Here is a 16,762-nt window from a genome sequence, read left to right on the forward strand (position 1 = left end):
AAGCATATCACCTACAGAGCACCCACAGGTAAGTATCGCTTTTCTGTAATATTAGCATCTGTTGATATTATACTTATAGGGAATACTAAAGTAGATGAGGAGAGACGCTGAGTCAGTGTGATTATAATATAACTCTGACCTCCTGAGACTATCACTCTCTACCCTGAGGAGACTCATAGAGTCTATATATCCTCTAGTGAGGTTAAGTTAAGGTCAGGAGGCTCTGGTTTCTTTCCTCAGTCGTTTTTGTACCTGCAAACATTTCCTACTGTAAATATGTCATAATCCTCTTATGAATAGAATGAGGAGCTCTGAAACTAGAGTTTTTAGCGGCTTCTCTTGTCTTTATTCTGGTCAGAATCAGCTGCAGGCCACTGATTGTATTTAGTTACCAGTTTTATAGGAAATTAGTGTTTAAAGTAGGAGACTGTATGAATCTTATTGCTGTCTCATGCTTTATCATTATTAAACTTTTACTGAGTTTACTCCCATTAGTTTAACACTTGAGAGAGCAAATAGCAGGAGTTTTGATGTTTGATTTCCCAGCTCTGAGTATCACATTCGTAGTCTCCTTTTTATACTCTGTGAATACCCAGGGTTCACCTGCAGCAACTCTGCTATGGTTGGCAACTCTATAAGTCATCAGCTCAGCCAGAGTCAGCAGTTGAGTCACAATTTGTCTTTATTTTTCTCTATCATATTTTACTGTGTGGAGTATTTTACAGGATACAATGGAGCAATGGCTTAGGGAATATATTAGAGCTAGTGGAGCTCCTGACATTACCTCTCTTAGTTCTGCTCTAACAACCACCCCTCCTGATCAGCTACTTCAGCTTATAACAACAATCAGAGACAGTAAGTCGTATACAGCTCTGCGATTGGCTATCTCCCGAGACCACCCTAAAATAGCTCATCTGTTACTCACTCCATTGAGAGGAATAGCAGATGAGTTGCTGTTTGAGAAGGATGAGGGTGGACGTACAGCTCTGCACTGGGCTGTAATGAAGGGTGATAGAGAGTTAGTAGAGCTTATACTTCATACTGTATCTTCTGGTAAGAAGTATGAGCTGATAGCTGTGAAGGATGTAGGGGGTTGGACAGCTCTAATATGGGCTGCATGGAGAGGAGATACAGAGATAGTAGAGACTCTACTGATCAGCCTGTCAGTAGAGCAACGAGTCTCTCTGCTCAACATACAGACTCCCTACCTAGACACAGCACTGCACTGGGCAGCCTACTGGGGACACACAGCAGTTATACAGACTATGCTGACCTCCATCCCTCCTGATAAAGTCTCTGCTCTCCTCAGTATAAAGAACAGAGACAGTAGAACTCCTCTGGAGTATGCAGAGTCTGAGGGAAGGATAGAGACAGTAGAGCTGCTAAAGAGCTGGAAACAGCGAGTATTAGCAGGTAGGATTATTATACAGTGTGATACCAGCTACTCACTTGTACTACTCTATTGCATAACTCTCTGCATGTCCCCAGGGTATCTTTGTAAACATACCCTGGGGAATTCCATCTACATTTTCCTTGCATAGAGACTGCAGTGGGCTGTAGAAGCAGTTCAGCTGTGTCTCTGTATTAAATGCTGTCAGTTCAGCCTCTTCTCTTCAGCCAACACTCAGCCCTTGCTAATCACTCATCATCTCTCTTCTCTTGGATAATTATAGTCTGAGTATTTTAATTCCTTATTCAAAACTGATAGGATTAAAGTGATGTTAGCAGCTCAACACCTTGTGGCAGCTATTAGTCAGCACTTAGCTGAACTCTCCTGATTCATGAATATTCTTATTACTCACTACAGTTTTGAATAGAAACATGAGCTATTTACTAGAATTATAGTAGTAGTAATTCTGACAGACGGACACGGCTCTCATTATAGTAAATATAGTAGATAAAGAGCCTAAGACTAGCGTGAAAAAAAAATTTGAACTCAAAAAATTTTTTTTCTTGTTTTGTTGCAGGTTCTTAGTCTATTATTACTCACTGAGTCTGTACACTTGGTTGTAGCCTTAGAGAAGATAAGTGCAACGTACAATAGGAATGTTTTGCGCATAAGGAATTAGGCAAGAATGCAGTAGGAACTTATATAATATTTCTTCCTATCAGCCATACTAGTTGATTCTCATTTTTAATAACTCCTAACATAAACTCTTAGCACTAGTTTTTCACGCTATATTTTAACATTTGCTCAAATAGTTTTAACTAATAGTATTAACATAACACCTGCAGTACCAGTTGCCTCCTTCCACATGTACCTGAGGCTATAATAAATAAGGGGGAAGGGTTTCTATTCATAAGATGGTTTGTCTGTTGATCATTTTATTATAATGAAGTCTTTATCTTTACTTTGTTGTAGCCCATGCAGCCACTTACCAAAAATTCGCTGCCCTACACAAAGCTGACAATCAAAAATCAATAGGTGGGATTTACAGTTCTTAAGCTGTTACTGGAACAACAGTACCTCAGCTCATGAAAATATTCTTTCTACAAAACTTCATTTCTTTTTAGTTTTTAAAAATGTGTTATTTCGTAAATTTATACCAAAACTAATTTACTCCTCACCATAAACTCTTTGCACTAGTTCTGAGTCTATCCTCTTGTGTTTCTCTATATCTCCCTCTCATGTAGTAACAGTACATGAGCCATGATTCTGTACTTGTTAACAGAATATTGATGTTTCTACATATCCTCAATATATGAGCCATGATTTTTATATTATTATTATCATATGATTGTTTAAGCATTGACCAATCAGGGAGAGGAGCTAGCAGAGTCTAAGCAGCAGATTGGAGCCTTGCAGGAAGAAGATAATCGCAAGATGGCAGGTGACTTTTTAATTTCAGTTGAACTGGACTTTCTTCTTGTCATGAAATATGGATGACATCTATACACCTCATTTGTATGTAGTACCTAATATGTATGCACTATCACTAGAGTTCAGTTTAGTTCCTGCCCAGACATGTGCAGCTAGTGCTCTATAAATAGCTTAGGATGAGTCATCCCCCTATCTTTTGTCTTACCAGCTGGTCAGCTGACCTTGTTCAGTGTTGAGTTGGCTAGTGTTAACTCTGGTTCAGTTGCTAATAAAGCTGTCTAATTGTAATGTTAAATTTCCTTAATGATTCTTGATGTAAGATGTAGCAGTACCAGTACATGAGCCTTGATTGTATTGTTGTTTTAGAGTTGGCCAATCAGAGGGAGGAGTTGACCAAACTAAAAGAGGAGTTAGTGGAGTCTAAGCAGCAGATTGTAGATCTTCAGGAAGCAGATAATCGCAAGACAGCAGGTAAATTATATCTTTGGTATGTTGCTGTGGAGAAAATGATAGTTAATACCCGAGGAACTTTGCTGTACAACCACAAGCAGTAACTGTAAGTAACAGTTGTGTTACAGTAGAGTCTCATAGTAGTAACAGTATATGAGCCATGTTTATATTGTTTTAGATTTAGCCAATCAGAGGGAGGAGTTAGTAGAGTCTCAGTGGCAGATTGCAGCCCTTCAAGAAGCAAACAATCAGATGACAGCAGGTAAAGCTTTTACTCACTGTTCATCAGTAATAATACAGATTCATTTACCTTTATGTGTAAGACAGCAGGTAAGTTTTGTTTAGGCTTTTGCTGTGTAGATGTGGTAGTTTACACCTGAAGATTTTTAATGTACAACCACAAGTATTAACTGTAAGTATCAGTTGTGTAACAGTAGAGTCTCATAGTAGTAACAGTACATGAGCCATGTTTTTATTGTTTTAGAGTTGGCCAATCAGAGGGAGGAGTCTCAGCAGCAGATTGTAGCCCTTCAAGAAGCAAACAATCAGATGACAGCAGGTAAAGTTTTACTCACAGTTCGACTAGTATTTGAATTTTAATATCTACATATTTACTGTTCATCAGTAACAACACATATTCATTTACCTTCATGTGTACTTTGTCTTGCTGGTCATTAACTTATAAAACAATGGACATGATGAGTTTTGTTTCAGCATTGCTATTGGTTGTTTAGCAGTTATTTCTATTGATTAATGCTCAAAGGGAGCGCATCGCTCATAACTCGCTGTTGTGAATACGTGAATCACAGGCTAAATTGTATTGCTGTGCAGTAACTAAGCAAATTAGACCACAGTAGTTACAGCTCCAAACCATCTCTTGTAAACATTCCCTTAGTATGAAGGATGGTTTATACAAGGTGGTGGTGAGATGGTGCAATTCTCATAAAAAGAGAAACATTATGTTATATATTATTGCTTATAACAGATACGGATAAATATATGTTTATTTAGATATGGCTGCCATGATGGAGAGACTTAACAGACTGGATATTTATCTGCGAACTCCCACTGATACAAATGAGACAGGAGACCAGTTTCATGAGCCTCTGGGCTGATACCTTCCTCTTTGTTTAATTTAAATCACTTGCAATTCTTGTTCAAGATTTATAATTAAATACAATTTAATACTTATACTTTATACTTGATACATTTTCTCCTCTCTACTCATCTTGCAGTGATTTTTATGAACACACATGTCCATCATTGAACTGCACTCATGCTATAATTATAATGCCACCTGCATAGCTTGGCAAAATTCCAAATTTTGTAGACTGGCATATATAGATTAACATATGGTATTCCCTACTCAATGTGGACCCTTCTGATGCTTTAAAGCCGATCTCACTGCTGCAGCTGGCCACCTTTTTAATATTAAATATGAACAGTCCCTCAGCATTGATAAGAAAGTGGCTAACAGGAACAGCAATGATTGTATAATGTTAAGGTAGACCATCTAAATTGTAGTAAAATTCAACTCTAGTAGCCAAATATAGCTGACATTTTTGAAGAAACAAGTTGCACCAAAGGATCTCTTGTTAAGGCAAGCACTTAGCACTTATATAAACATGCAGTACAAAAGTTACCTAATTTAAACCAAAAAAAAGTCTAACACACACCAACAAATAGCACGCTTGTCTACTGCTACCAGGAGACGTGATACTTTTGGGCCAATACTAAGGCTGATGACAGATAGCCTTAGTAATCGTGTCATATCTGTGACAGACAGATCATATGACAGACTACCTTTGTATTCATGTCAAATCTATGACAGATAGCCTTTATATTCATGTCAGATCTATGACAAATAGCCTTAGTTTTCATGTCAGGTATGAACATATAATTCTTCATTAATAGATCCAGTTGTTGTTGATCCAGATTTACAGATAAAAATCTTTATTCGATGTGGACCATTAATGCTTTAGAGCTGGTCTCACTGCTGCAGCTGACCACTCTTCCAATATTATTAAATACCCTAGGACACTTATGTATTCGCGGCATCTAACTTTCGCGTTTTTGCGGCAACAGCCTCTCATGAAAATTTCATGAGCGAAACCAAACTATCATAACGAACGAGCGATAACGCGAAAATAAATGGATTTCTTCATTGATATTCACAATAAAATTGTCATACTAGAAATGCAGGCAATTTTCGTGTGTGGTTGGCTCATTGGGCAAGTTTTGCTAAACTCATTATAGCTAATACACCGACTGAGCAGCTTGGCAGAACAAATTAAGATAATAAGTTTTTTTTGGAAAAGCCTGGACAAATGATGAAGATGATAATATTAGTTTAGTCATTGAATTTGTAACTGATGAGGATGACAGTCTGGTAGGGAAAGTCATAAAATTGAATAATAATTATTGTGGTGATGAATTTTATTACCAACCAAAAGCAATAACAACCCGGGGCCATGGCCACCGCCGCACCGCGTGCTATAAATATATGAATTCTAATATTGGTACAACATCAGTCACTGCAGCAGGGACCTTGACGTCATTGATAGTCCAGGAGACAAACTGCAGCAAGCGATCAAATTGCATTATTGATTTTGTCTACACATTTCTACCTGTGGCTCACAAATACAAACAACCGTACTTTTCGGATGATTAGCCGCTACCGTTAGTGCGCTAGGGCGCACTAACGGGAATCTCCAATTAGTGCACTTCTAGCTGTGAAAGAAAATACGAAACAATGCCTCATGGTACTGTCCCGTTAGGCACTAAGTTAAAAAGCGTCGGATAATACGAAACTGTGACGTTCTGCACTGTTCCGTTTTAAATGGCAAAGTTGCTGCCACATTAAAAAGCACAGTCCTTAGTTCTGGGGCCTATAGTAAGGTGCGGCTTATGTATTGTTTTATTATCGTTTTTGGAAAATAAAGCACATGCAGCTTATATAAAGGTGCGGTTTATAGTCCAAACAGTACGGTAGTCCCAAATTGAAAAATATTCCGTACCAGTGAACTGGACCTGAGGAATCTAATATTTGTTCCACTGCATTTATTTTCACATTTTCATTTTCGCACTCATCAGAGCTGCGAAAAAAAGTTCCAGCGAAATTTTACTCTGTATGCTACTCACGAAACTAAATACTAACGAAATATAAGTGTCCTAGGGTATGAATAGTTCCTTAGCATTGATAAGAAAGTAGCTAACAGTAACAGCAAAGATTGTCTAATGATATGACCATCTAAATTGCAGTAAAATTCATCTCTAAATTCCTCAATTCTAAATTTAAAAATCTCTGATACATTTCTCTTTGTTTAATTTAAATCACTTGTAGTTCTTGTTTAAGATTTATAATTAAATACAATTTCATATTTATACTTGATACATTTTCTCCTCTCTACTCATCTAGCAGTGATTCTTATGAACACACACATGTCCCTCATTGAACTGCACTCGTGCTATATAATGCCACCAGCATAGCTTGGCAAAATTCCAGATCTTGTAGACTGGCATAGATTAACAGATGCTATCTCTACTCAATGTGGACTCTTCAATGCTTTAGAGCTGGTCTTACTGCTGCAGCTGGCCACCTTTCTAATATTAAATATGAACAGTTCCTTAGCATTGATAAGAAAGTGGCTAACAGGAACAGCAATGATTGTATAATAATAAGGTAGACCATCTAAATTGTAGTAAAATTCATCTCTAGTAGCCAAAGATAGTGGGAATTATTGAGGATACAAGTTGCACCAAATGATCTCTTGTCAAGGCAAGTGATTGGTTCTTATGTAAACTTACATGACAAAAAGTGATTAAATCTTTAGAATTAAGAAAAAATGTAGCAACAAACAGCACATTTGTCTACTGCTGCCAGGAGATGCAATACAGTAGGGCAGATGTTAAGGCTAATGATGAGTAGCCTTAGTATTTGTGTCTGATCTGTGACAGATGGTCTTAGTATGTAGGCTATCAACAAACCTTAAGGTAGGCTTGCAACATAATTCACATTACAGTTATCTGGTATCAAAAGATTCACTGTCTTATGTCATTATGTCACTGCAACCCTGGAGTATGGTAGGTGCAAAATGTGTGGAAATGTGATTAAAAGCTAAAAAACGAACAGTTAATCGCGGCGATCACAAGACTGCCGTAGATTATAATCTCTTTTAAAAATGGCTCAAATGGGACGTAGTTGTACAAGATGGCTTCTGTTTACACTTTTACTCAACCTCGTTCATCAAAATATTTTCACGAATATACTTCAGGCATTCAATAGAATCATGTCTATTGTTCTTACGCGTCTATTTCATCATCATTGTGATGTTGTCATTTTGAGCACTGATATCTCAAAACCTACAGTAAAAATTCATTTAATTTTTTAACCTTAGCTCGAAGAAGTGCATATCATCATCTTATAAACATGACGAGCCTGTTGGTCACGTGCGAAAGTCGAAAAATGCTGCAGAATTTAATCGCACTGTTTGCCAAGAAGTATGGGTATATGATCAGATTATGACTAGACGATTGGACCAAACAGAAACAAAACTGTAAAGTAGCGAGCATCTATATTTGATACGGGGTCTTCGGTAAAACCCAAAGTGTTTGTCATAAACTAGTGCTACGAGACGTTTTATATTAAGCTATTTTTTGGCGTTTCAAATCACGCGAAACATCACATGACAAAACAATAACCAAATGTAATGACCACATCAGAAAAATAATCTGATTTCAATATACGGCAGTTTCATGATGGCAGCGATTAACTGTTAGTTTTTGAGCTTTTAAGAGTTTCTAATCAGATTTTCACACATTTGGCACCTACAACACAGCAGAGTTAAACATGGTGAATCTTTTGATATCAAATAACTGCAATGTGAATTTTGTTGCAGGTCAACCTTTAACAAAAAGGTTCAACATGAACAGCAATGATTGGCTAATACTGAAGTGAACTGGTTACAACCAGGTCAAACATCTTCCTCATAACCAGACACACTGGTAACAAGGTATTTTCCAACATAACAAGGACACCTAGTAACTTCGTGTTAAGACCTGCAGGTGACTCAGGTCAGAATCATCTAGGAATGAGAAGACATTTTAAATAATGCGCTAATTTAACGTTACCAGGTCACATGCTGATTTAGGGGCACAAGCTTTTATAAAGCTATCATATAAGATTCTTTGACAATTACACTCTCAGGTTGCGAGGAGACAAGTCTTCAAAAATGATCTCCATTTGAAAAGATGACAGTAATATCAATGAGAAATTTTACCTTTCGTCAATTGTCGCCAATTGACAAAAGTTCTTTGTTGTAGCTTAGCTTCAGAACCTAAACCTCTTTTTCAAAGCATATCCTTTTGTATACACCAAAGTATCATCCTATAAGTAAATAGTTTATAGCCACGCTGTACATCCATATCTTCTAATAGTGCTATATTATCAGAGGACTGTTATGGAAAGAGTAGATTATGGTTAAATTATGAACTCTACAGAGAGTGCTAGCAACCGTCTAGCACTAGTTGATATGTGAACTGGGCAAACCAGGTCTTGATATATACATAAGAGAAAGAACAAACATAACTGCACTGTGAATATTGTCCTTTCAGCTGTTGCACACAAAACACCATCAAAGGTATTATAATAATCTAGACAGCGCTATGTTATTTTAGTAGCAATCTATAGAATGCTCACAGTAAGCTATTCATAGATCTGACTCTATCCATTATGTGAGAAGGACAAAGGAATGTGATTAACATCTCAGACCAATGTAATAAAATAATGCTGCTATTGTGTAAACTTAGTTTAGAACAAACACTACTTTGTGTGAGGCGAGTATCCATTTACTTAGCGCCTAGCAACCAACAAATAGACAAGCAAACATTGTTTATCCTCATGAAAGAAAGTTAAATCTGTGTAACCTCCATGACTAGTCCTCTCACACCCGAGAGCCATTTTAGATTTTACACTCCATGCTATTTTAGTAACAAACTATAGCAGGCTCAAAGTAAGCTATTCAGAGGTCTGACTCTATCTATTATGTGAGAAGGACAAAGGAATGTGATTAACATCTCAGACCATTTTATTAAAACACTCCTGCTATTGTGTGAATTTGGTCGAGTATAAATACCAGTCTGTGAAAGGTGAGTATCCATTTACTCGGTGCCTAGCAACTGATAAACACACGCAAGCAAACATTGGTTGTTCTCATCATGAGAGAAAGTTGACTCTTTGTAACCTCCATGACTAGTCCTCTCACATTCAAGAGCCAGTCATCATATAGTAGAGTATGATGGTAGGTGGTCTAGAGAGGATACAAAAACTTGTGTAGGCCGACATGACATTATGTGATGTCATAAATGCTGCCATATTTGATAACAGTTACTAGACTATTCTCAGACACTAAGGCTATTTTCACTCATGATGTTTCCTAATGAGAATAAGACTTATGACTTATCTTAATCTTAAGACTTGACCTCCTCTCAGTCTCTAAGATTATTCCCATGTGTGAAGTTCTTTTCATGAGAATAGAGCTCAGGTAAACCTCTTTATTTCATGTGAAGGACTGAGTTCCTATAAGTAAGACCAAATGTATGTAAATAAAATGAGCCACAAAATATTTAACACTTTTTAGGGTTATTTTAATTTGAATGTAAATTTTAATTTAAATTGTTTAGCCTGAATAAATGTGCAATTCTGAATACTTAGAAGCTTTTTTTAACATCTAATTTCCTAACCTGCAGGTTATAAGTTTATGGAATGTGGTCTGTATTTCATATTTAAGATAAACTTACACAAAACTGTATCAGATTTTATCAGGAAAATCAGTATTGTTCTGTCACTTACGATTGTTATTGATGTTTGAGGTGATCTGACAGCCACAATGATGCCTGATTGAAATTAACAATGCTTGATTAAGGGTATTACGCTCAGATTGAAGTGAAGTGTGATTATGACCTCTATTATAGTTGCAGTGTGGAAACAGACAGATGGTATAAAGATGCATAAAATTGCAATCACAATAGCTGATTTCATACCGGATATCACACCAGCTGATTTCATACTGGTTATCACACCAGCTGATTTCATACCGGTTATTACACCAGCTAATATCATACTAGTTTTCACACCAGCTGATTTCGTACCTGATATCACACCAGATGATTTCATACCCGTTATCACACCAGCTGATTTCATACCGGTTAATGTACCAGTTGATTTCATACCGGTTATCAAGCCAGCTGATTTCATACTGGTTATCATACCAGCTGATTTCATATGGGTTATCATTCCAGCTGATTTCATACCCGTTATCACACCAGCTGATTTCATACCGGAAGGTATTGTAGGTCGTCGATTAGTACGAGCCATAGAGTGTCGATCTGCCAAGCGAAATGTTGTGAGTTCGAGTCCTGTAAAAATTGATCTTTCATGAAACATACTAATTACTGTATATATATTATTTTCTTTGACAGTTTCAAGATTACAAGATAAGAGTCAGATATAACTTTAAGCAATTAGCTCTTCTGACTTTGCTTAGTAATATTTACTATAATAAGAGCCGTGTTCAGCCAAAAGATCCAAAATGTAAAAATTCTCCCAAGAAAGAAGAGTTATACTAGCAGACCAACAGAACTCAATGTGTTACCTACAGCTTGTTTATTGTGAGAAACAGACCAACTCCAAGTGACATCTGGCTAAGTTGGCAATCTTAATTAGAACTTTTGTTTTCAGTGCCAACACTCCATAATATACCACAATAGCAAATCATGATTGCACAGTAACATGCAAGAAGGATAACTCCCCTCAAAGAAAAAATTCATGAATTGTTGTTAAAAAAGTAGTGTGGAAATGTGGGATAGAAATAAACCTGCATGCGGCTGATTGAAATACAGTGAAACTCGGATAAATCGCCCTCGAATATATCGAACACATGGTTAACTCAAATGAATTTGCTTGGTCTGTTCCCATGCAATGATAAATGGCTTTAGAAAACTCAAACGAAACTCCGTTAACTCGAACAGTTTTTTGCCAAACGGCTACCGAGACGGTTGTTACTATCGCTTTAGAATATCACTTTATTGCAAGCTATAGAGATAAACATCGGCTTTTAGTAGTTCTTAAGCCTCATTATTACCAACATCAGCAAATATTTTCATTAACGACTCTTCTAAAAATTTGCAAAAGTCAAATTTCACCAAACTTCCGCTTAGCAATAAGCCCTCCGAATGCAAGAAAAGCGAGATAAAATTTGGATAACTTTAAAGTAATATCGGCAAAATTGATAATGGGTTTTTAATAGTAAAGCAGCTTTGTAATAACTGACTTACTGCAAAATTGATCTTGGTTAAAACGCTCGGTAGCAAAATACGTATGTATTTTTTCTGAGCGTTTTAACCGCGATCAAGTTTTGCCAATTTTAATCTGAGAACGTCCTGGCAGTCACATCACTTAAAGCAACAAACAAATCTCAAGTAATAAAAAAATATCTATACTTTCTGAATAAAAAATATTTAAAACTTCACACGACAGACCCTTCAACTTGCAGCAAGCAATCTATGCTTTTGATTGATATATAGTTTGTATATGTACATGTATCTACTGATAAATATGTGCACTTATGACTCTTGATAACTTGAACGTTCTAATAACTCAAACACTTTTGCTCGGTCTCTTGAAGTTTGAGTTATCCGTGTTTCACTGTATTGTTATTTATAAATAACAATCACTTGAAAGCACAAACCGATGGATCTAACATGCACAGCAATGATTGGCTAATATTGAAGTGAACTGGTTACAACTAAGTCAAATATCTCCATTCTGACTAGACATATTGATAACCAGGTTTGGTCCAACATAACAAGGATACCTAATAACCTCGTTTCAAGACATGGAGGTGACTCAGGTGTAAACATAGAATATGTTGAAACATACTGTTGAGGCTAAGATAATAAGACAAATCTTGTAAGTAATTTAAGTTGTACTCATTTCACGAGAAAAACGTGCATATTTCACCAGTCTATGGCATTATCCAATCGCCGAAGGTTTCTGTAACAAACGTAGAAGTACTCGTAATCGTTTTTCTTTTGCTGATTTCAAAGTAACTGACATTTTGGACACTTATAATGAGTACTTTAGTATTCCAACTGATGTCCAAAGCAGTGAAAGTAAAGGGAATGACGATGATATTTTTCTAACGCTTCTTATAAAATTATTAGGATGTTTAATTATTAGAAAAATTATTCGATTTTATAAGATTTACTTATAAGAATAGTTATTCGAATTTACAAGATCGAAGTATATAGTGACTGATGTTTGGAAAAATGTTACATTATTTTTTCTAAATAATTTTGTTAAATAGATTTTCTAAAGAGCTCGATAAATATCACAACTTTTTGATATTGTTAGCTATGACGTTTTGAAATGTAAACAAAACTGTGCATTGGTTTTCTATTGTTACTGTATTACTATATTAATAATATTTGTTATTCTAATCATATCAGTGCATTTACTTCTAATATTGCATTTATCCTATTGCAAATGGAAAATATAAACATATATTCATTTCCTTTCATTATTGCTGTTTGTTGTACATAATAACACTCAATAAATTACAGCTATCATTGCAGTTCGCCTATTGCACTGCTGTGCCATTTGACTGCTCAAATTGCATTTCTCAACTATCATATCCTTTCTTTTTTCAATATTACTTTTGTAGTGGGCTGTATAACAGGGGATATTCTAGTCATAAAACATGGATGACATATTTACACCTTCTTTGTATGTAGTACCAGTACATGATCCCTGATTATATTGTTGTTGTAGCATTGGCTAATCAGAGGGAGGAGTCTCAGCAGCAGATTGTAGACATTCCGAATGCCAACAATCAGATGACAGCAGGTAAAGTTTTTACTCACAGTTCAAATAGAGTTAGAATTTTAATATCTACATATTTACTGTTCATCAGTAACAACACGTATTCATTTACCTTCATGCGTACTTTGTCTTGCTAGTTATTAACTTATAAGGAATGGATATAATGAGTATTGTTTCATCACTGCTATTGGCTGGTCAGTAATAAATTCTATTGGTTAATGTTCAAATGGAGCAAACCACTCAAAAGTGGTTGCTATGAACAGGTAAATTGCATCTACATTGTATTACGTGGCTCAGCAGATTAGACTACAGTTAGTGCATCTTCAAGCCATCTTTTGTAAACTTACCCTTAGTCTGAAGGATGGTTTACACAAGGTGATTGTAAAATGGTACAATTCTCATAAAACAAACATTATATTATATATTAGTATGTATAGATAGAGAGTAATTATACTACTGCTTATAATAAACACTGGGCCTATAATGAGCCTCTGGGCTGATATCTTCCCCTTTGTTTAGTTGAAATCACTTGTAGTTTCTTTTAGGATTTATAATTAAATACAATTTCCTATTTATACTTGATACATTTTATCCTCTCTACTCATCTAGCAGTGATTTTTATGAACACACATGTCTGTCATTTAAAGATGTGGTTGCGTCAAAAAATTCGATTTATTGAAATTAAGACCCAAAAAAGGCTAAAACATCAGCTACTATTAATTTGATGTCATTTTGGTCTTGGTAGACCATCGCTGTCCAGAGATATATGCGTTTGAATGAGGCCCTCTTTTAAAAAAATCGCGTTCCAGCAAGTGCTTCTTATGTGACGTCACAAGCAAAACATCTGAAAAGAAACCACGAGCGATGAATAAGAGGTCGCTTCCTTAGCCAATCATCAAAGCGATTTTTTTATATAGGCCGTAATAAATGTTATCACTCGTAAAACGCGTTGTCTGTGAATTCAAATTTAGGAATTTTACTCTATTGTTAAATCGCATTAACATCGGTATTTACTAAATTAATTAATATCGTTATTTTAATTAATGACTCAATCGACTTTTTTTGGCAAACAAATAATTGTAAAAATTGCTGTAAACTTACTGCGAAGGTGACTCCGAGTTTTCTTGGCATCAGGTAGTTACAATTCTACGGAGGAAGATCGGAGAATGGAGGTAAATTTATTTTTCAATTTGAGTCTCCTGTTGAGTTTACATTCAGATTATATTTCTCTATTTGAGGCTAAAATGTAATTTCCTGCGCGTGTGAGAATCAGATGTGCAGGAGTTCTTGGCGGCTTTTATTTAAATTTTTATCATCTAGCAACACAATGGCTTAGATTGATGAATATACTAAAGGTGATATTTTAGTACTCATTAATACACATACTAATTAATAAAATTTTAACTTTTTGCTATCACTAATCGTCGGTTTATGTTTTTTATCGTTTCACCTAGCTAAATTTGCTTCAAATTTTCTGTGGCAGTTTTATCTAGTAAATTAGTTTTATGATTTGACTTTAAATGTTCACTTTTTACCTGTAGAAAGGGAATTAAATCGATTGATCAATGCAAATCTTTAACTTCCAGAACCAAAGCTCCGAATCGTTGGCTTGGCGTACTTGTGCGTTTGTTAAACATTTACTTGTTTTTAAAACTACACTCACAATATATCAAACTCCCAATTTGAAAGCTTTCAGTAGATATGCTTCAGAATGACATATCTATAAATGACATATATTTATTGCATTTGTTTACTGATTACAGGATGTTCATGTCGTCCCACCAGCCAAAGAAGCTTTGTCAGTGTGGAAATTGCCATGAAGGGGAAAGAGAGACTTGAATGTGTGCTGCATAAACTATAATGTTTTGTTTGTCTTTGTTGCAGTAGATGAATTTGTCTTATTGTATCAGCTAAAACTATGTGAGTGGCCACGACTTGATGAATATTTTTAATAAAAGCTTTATGCCGAGATGAAAATTTTGTTGCTTGTAAAAATTATATGATAAAATTATATTGTTGAGGATAATGCAAAACATGATTTGCAGAATATTGTAGTGAATTGGATACGGTATATGGATGTCCACATAACTGGAGAATGCGAGTTCAAATCCAGTTTGCAGCAGACTTCTCATCCTTAAAACTTTATCCCTATGTATATTCTTTTCAAAGAAGCAGCTTGCTTATTGTACTTACGGTAGTAAGAAACTAGTTTTTGGTGTGGGCAATGATATACAGCCCCGCCCCAAGGATAGGCGATGGACATAATGTGGGCGGGGCTTTTGAGAGGCTGTGTATCGTTAGTGTGTGTCGCGGTGGACCAGCAGAAACGTATATGGGAGCTTACTCATTTTCAAGCAAACAGGCCACGCCCACTATTTTTTTTATAAGTTATAATTGAAAGGCCGCAACATCAACAAAACAAAAAAATTCCCATTGGTAATCGCTTTATAATTGATTATTGTATTATACAGCATTTGAAATAAAACAAATTTTCCTGCAACAACCTACCAATATTTTTTTGTAAAAATGTAAAGTAAATGCAAAAAGGTGAGATATTGAGAGCGAGTCAAGATTATTTCATTACTGATCAGTATGCCAATCGGGTTTGTTTGGAAACAAGCGTCTTTGTTTTTAGTTTATGTTTGCTGGACTCTGTGAAGCTATATGGCTCTGGCTATTGTGCAACATAACAAGTACACCTAATAACTTTGTGTTAAGACATGCAGGTGACTCAGATGTAAACATAGAATATGTTAAAACATCATGTTGTAACTAGGAATGAGAAGACAACCTGTTTATTTAAATAATGCGCTTGTCAAACATTATCATGTCACATGGTGCTGTAGAGTTATACGAGCTAATATATATATAGTTGTGAAATAACTCTATGGCAATGATACTCTCAGCTTAGGAGAGACCAGTCTTCAAAAATGGAACGCGCAGCATATAATTTACAACATTAAGGATATATATAGTTTTTCTTTGTGTCAAAATCACCAATGTCAGTGGAGATTTTAAATTCAACAGTTTCGAAGACTGCCACAGGCTAGCGATGTCAAAGGCTGTCTCAATTGTGTGACTGATTAGCCAAAGTTCTCTATTGTACCATAGCCTCAAAGCCTATTATTTATTAATCTTAGTTATTTTTATCAAGGTTGAAGCAAATATATGTAGTTTATAGCAGTTCTGTTCATTCTTGTTTTTTACAATTACTGTATTGCTAGAAGATTGTGTTTGAAAACCCTACAGAGTGTACAGATGTTTACCGTCAGTGATTTTGTAAAACATACACTGCCAGCTTTTATGTGCATAAGAAAAAGTCGCAATATTACAACAGTATAGGAAGACAAATTGTTGATTTAGTAGGGTGCTAGCTTAGCGTTACCAGGTCGCACAGCGCTGTAGGTCTACATGCTTTTATATGGCTATGAGAGATGGTTCTTTGACAATAGTATCTGCCAGTTCAGAGAAGACCAGTTTTCCAGTATGGACTATGCTGCACTCATTTTATAAACCTGGGGTACAGTAGATTCTCAAATGACGTGAATTCTAGGTATGATAAATATTTTATGTAAAGTTTTTGCTTCGTACTATACCAAAGATTTCATATT

The 16,762-nt window shown here is 35.7% G+C and overlaps 1 protein-coding gene across 1 annotated transcript in view; it reads left to right on the top strand.

Annotated features, from left to right (window-relative positions):
- Positions 1-4,386, top strand: part of LOC137398368 (integrin-linked protein kinase-like) — a 229,753-nt gene extending 225,367 nt beyond the window's left edge. The window contains exons 5-7 of the mRNA XM_068084476.1: positions 3,494-3,533; positions 3,756-3,830; positions 4,283-4,386. Coding sequence (XP_067940577.1) covers positions 3,494-3,533; positions 3,756-3,830; positions 4,283-4,386 — 219 coding nt within the window. The remainder of the gene's footprint in view (positions 1-3,493; positions 3,534-3,755; positions 3,831-4,282) is intronic.
- Positions 4,387-16,762: the final 12,376 nt, after the last annotated feature.

The sequence above is a fragment of the Watersipora subatra genome, chromosome 6, assembly GCF_963576615.1.
Source record: "Watersipora subatra chromosome 6, tzWatSuba1.1, whole genome shotgun sequence".
Classification (NCBI taxonomy): Eukaryota; Metazoa; Bryozoa; class Gymnolaemata; order Cheilostomatida; family Watersiporidae; genus Watersipora; species Watersipora subatra.